The sequence below is a fragment of the Sinocyclocheilus anshuiensis genome, unplaced genomic scaffold (genome assembly GCF_001515605.1).
Source record: "Sinocyclocheilus anshuiensis isolate Anshui unplaced genomic scaffold, SAMN03320099.WGS_v1.1 scaffold343, whole genome shotgun sequence".
In the NCBI taxonomy this organism is placed as follows: domain Eukaryota; kingdom Metazoa; phylum Chordata; class Actinopteri; order Cypriniformes; family Cyprinidae; genus Sinocyclocheilus; species Sinocyclocheilus anshuiensis.
In genome coordinates this window covers 1,157,389-1,161,819 of record NW_015549598.1, presented here as the reverse complement: position 1 = coordinate 1,161,819, position 4,431 = coordinate 1,157,389, and the positions used below count along the sequence as shown (strand labels likewise).

At 36.6% G+C, this 4,431-nt stretch overlaps 1 protein-coding gene across 3 annotated transcripts in view; it reads left to right on the top strand.

Moving 5' to 3' along the window:
- LOC107658618 (EGF-like repeat and discoidin I-like domain-containing protein 3) overlaps window positions 1-4,431 on the top strand; it is a 30,198-nt gene that overhangs the window by 2,410 nt on the left and 23,357 nt on the right. The window contains exons 2-4 of one of the 3 annotated variants that reach the window (XM_016447232.1): window positions 796-870; window positions 2,759-2,788; window positions 3,236-3,364. In XM_016447232.1, coding sequence (XP_016302718.1) covers window positions 796-870; window positions 2,759-2,788; window positions 3,236-3,364 — 234 coding nt within the window. The remainder of the gene's footprint in view (window positions 1-795; window positions 871-2,758; window positions 2,789-3,235; window positions 3,365-4,431) is intronic. The other 2 variants (XM_016447233.1, XM_016447234.1) reach the window with 2 other exon arrangements.

Sequence of the window (4,431 nt, the reverse complement as noted above, 5' to 3'; positions counted from 1 at the left end):
CACCGCTGAGCGGCCGGGTCACCGGCTCGGCTCCTCAGCGAAAACCTGAATATGCGCTGCATCTGCTGCCTTCTTATACTCACGCTGTGATCAGCAGCAGCTGGATGCAATAATTGCATGCCAATGTGCATTGGCTCGTTTAGTTTACACTCGAAGTAGATTGGTCCCTCTAAGCGAGATCCCAATTCGTCGGTCATCCGACGTGACGTCTCCGTTCCCTCCTTCAGGGAACGAGGGTTACCATACATAACCGAGACGTTATTCATAATCAAATTGCCACAAGTTTGCAGTGCCAGTGTTTTTGTATCAATGCAAGTAACACAACAAACATCCTGGCAGTGTGAAATTCATTATACTGGAAAGTACAAGGCAGTGTGTAGCGCGCTACTATAATCCACTGTGAGTGCCATGCCCTCGGGTTGTGTCGGATCAGTGTGAAACAAGACAGCTCCGTCAGCCGTGTTTCTTTTCTAACACAAAAGGTTTTCTCTAATGTTCCATCTCACTTAACCATACACACTTCTGAAGCATTGGCATTCTGTCATCGCGAAACATCTGCGCTGCATCTTTAAGAGTCGGCAAGTGGACATGGACACCTGTGTAAACACTCAAAGTTACTCTCCAGATTCTTGTGGCTGAATAAATCAGGCCGAAATGACAGCATGGCTGAGAATATAGCATCACAAACTCATGTGCATCACTCTTCAACATGCCTTTTTCCAAGTTGTAGAGGTGACTTGTCTTTAGAAAAGAATCTCTACTCATTTCCTGTTTATATCTCTTCATGGTTTGTAGGTGAAGTATGTGAACCGGTTCCATGTGAGAACGGTGCTGACTGTCCCAGTACACCGGCTGATGAAAATGTTTCCTGTGAGTTTTTAAGGCACTTTTTTACTGTGTCCTTTTGGATTTGAGAAGCCTAAAGGCCCATGAGATCTAATGTTTTGCTATTTGCTCTGTTAAAAAGCACATTTTAAAATTTATGGAGTGATATGTGTCTCTCAGTTGAGTTTTATGAAAGGGGTCATATGATGCGATTTAAATTTTTCCTTTCTCTTTGAAGTGTTACAAGCTCTTGGTGCATAAAGAAGATCTGTAAAGTTGCAAAGACTAAAGTCTCAAATCCAAAGAGATATTCTTTATAAAAGTTAAGAGTCAGCCACGCCTACCTAAAACGGCTCGTTCTAACACGCCCCCACATATCTACATCACTATCTGGAAAGATTTGCACACCGCAAATGCTCACGCAAAGAAAGAAGGCGTAACTTTTATTCTCGCTGTAGTATTGTTGTTGCCGCCGCCGCCATGTCGTGAAGGCGCTGTGTGCTTCATTGTGAAAGCGAAACTACTTTGTTTGGTCTTCCAAAAGAGGACGATATTGCTTCGTCATGCCTGGAGCTGATCCGTGCTGGTCGCTGAGGAAATACTTCAACTTCGCGCTGTCGATCGCTGGATCGGCTTTCACCGTGGACGAAGCGGAGTCCAGCCCGGGGTTGTCAGATGTGGTTGCCGCAGGCATCACAATATTGTAAGGGGCGTAACATTTCCGTCACACGCTTGAGGAATTCGGCCAATCACAACGCACTGGATAGCTGGCCAATCAGAGCACACCTCGCTTTTCAGACCGATGAGCTTTGTAAAAATAGAGGAGGAGAAACAATAATGTACAGTATGTGGAAAATAATGTGTTTTTTGAACCTTAAACCACATAAACACATTTCATTACACCAAATACACAAAATAATGTTCTTTTTAGCAGCATCATATGACCTCTTTAAGTATTTGCCTACACTCTTAAAAATAAAGGTTCTTTATTGGCATTGAAGGATCTACAAAGAAACTTTAAGTTGATATATTGGTTTTTAGAGATGAAGTTCTTTATATTTCATACACTCTTAAAAATAAAGGTTCCAAAAGGAGGTTTTTGTAGAGATGCAATAGAAGAACTAATTTGGTTCCTCAAAGAACCTTTCAGTGATCAGTTCTTAAAAGCCATAAACCATTTTTTCTTATTGTGAACACTATTTTAATAATCTGAAGCATTTTCCCCCCACTTTAAATAACCTTTTTTGGACTGGAAAGGTTCCACGGATGTTAAAGATTCTTCATAGAACCGTAGATGCTAATAAAGGACCTTCATTTGTAAGTTAGATTAAATGAATGTCCTTTTAATGTTTTTCACCGTAAATTATATAGTAATTCATAGTTTTTACTTGCAAAAAAACGTATTTTAGAGTATTTTACCTCACAATTACATACAGTATAATGCAACATATTAAACATATATGATAAGTTAACTTCACACGTTCACACCAAGAACGATAAATTTAAAGATAACTATAATGATAAAGATATTAGCATCCACACCAATGCACAATAATGCTCCGTTGCGTGCTACAGTTAAATCGTCTGTCGCTTTAAATGCTCAAGCTCTTTAAAGGTCGATTCTGATTGGCTGATAGTGTTTTAATCATTCATCAGCTGGAAAAAAATCATTCTGAATGTGATTCTAATGATAACGTTCCTCTGTGCCATTATCGTTATAGTTGTGGACTTCCTTGTTCTCATAGAATAACAATGATTTTTAAAAACCTTTTTTTTTATCATTATAATTATCATCCTTGGAGTGAATAATATGGTTTTACTTTGGAACTTTAAAAGATTCTACTGTTTCATCGACTTGGAATCTTTATTTTTATTAGTGCATATATAGAATATGACAGAATCTCACAAATTGTGCCTTCTGCTCTTTCAACAGCATCAGGCTGGGAAGAGCAAGCTGTAATTGGTGAGTTTGTTTATTTGAAGCCTCTTTTAATGGCCTGTTTTCCTCATTTTAAGAAAGGTTCAAGAGAGCTTGGCTCATTGAGACTCCAGATATGAATGGCATATTAAACAGATGGCTCATGTTCGTCTTATGAGCCGTGAACATAAATGATGTCAGCCTTGATTTCCATTCACTAGTTAATTCATATTTAAACATCTGCTTAGCGTTCATTAGAAACTCACACTCTCTGGAGTCATCTTTTATAGCTAATGCAGTATTTAGTGTGATGTTCAGACTGAGCTGAAAAGCATGAAATAATAATGACCTTGTGGGGATAGTGCATGTCATCAAGTGCACTGAACATCAAGTTCACTTACAGATCAACCTGCAATAAACTTTTGTAGGATTTTAAGTAGCACTTCAAATGAACCCTGCAGATTTCAGATACTGTGAGTTTCTGTCATTCAGGGCCCTGCCGCCTGAACCCGTGTCACAACGGAGGGGTGTGTGAACTCAGTGAGACCTACCGCGGCGACACTTTTGTCGGATATTTGTGTAGGTGTACGCTTGGCTTCGATGGTGTCCACTGCCAACACAGTAAGAAACTCTTTTTTAGATACATAAATTTCAATATATTTCAGTTATAATATGAGGAAACTATATATATACATATATATATATACACACACACACACAATTAAAATATAAAATGTAAAAATATAAAATATTAAATGAAAATTATATTGAAAATTTATTTATGTATATTTACTTGCTTTGCCGGTGTCCTGCCCGGTGGAGTCACACGGTAGAGTCGATGGTCTTTACACTCTTCGATCTGCACACGACCGCAGTAAACTTCCGCGGTAAACTAAGCTTCTTTTTTATTAGTTTAACAAAACTCGAATTGAATTCAGCTGGACACACTTTCTTGTTTATCACAACAAATGGCCAAGCAAAGCGCACGACACTGACAAGGTGCGCGATGCAGTACGAGACCAAACGCGATTTATGTATATATACACACTTTCAAATTAATAAAATAAAAAAAAACTAAATGAATGTATTCAATTATATTTTTTACATTTACATATTTATTTTCTATCAATGATATAAAATATCATAAATAATAATACAAATTTTATATATATACATGTATATATATATATATATATATATATTATGCAATTGAATGATACCAAATAATAACTTGCAACCTGCTTTTTTGTTCCAGTTTGTAAGTTTGTTATATGACTAAATTCACTAAAGAAACTGTTGTAAAATTATACAAAAATGTTAAAGATTCACCAAAAATATTTTTTAAATTAAATGGCTGCAATATAACAAAGAGTGAAAAATTTAAGGGGGTCTGAATACTTTCCGTACCCACTGTATATCTATCAATCTATCTATATCTATCTAACAAATATATATATATATATAACAAATTGTGCTCAAAAATATTTTGTATAGTGCACCTTCTTCTTTTTTTTTATTTATTTTTTATTATGCAAGCAAAGAATGTGACAATATTTACATGTGCCATATACAGAATCACTTGGACAAACAAACATATATACTGATAACCAACATTACAAGTCCATTCTAATAACTCATGTAAATGTATTCATGTGTCTGTGAGCATGTATGTGTATATGTGTGTGTGT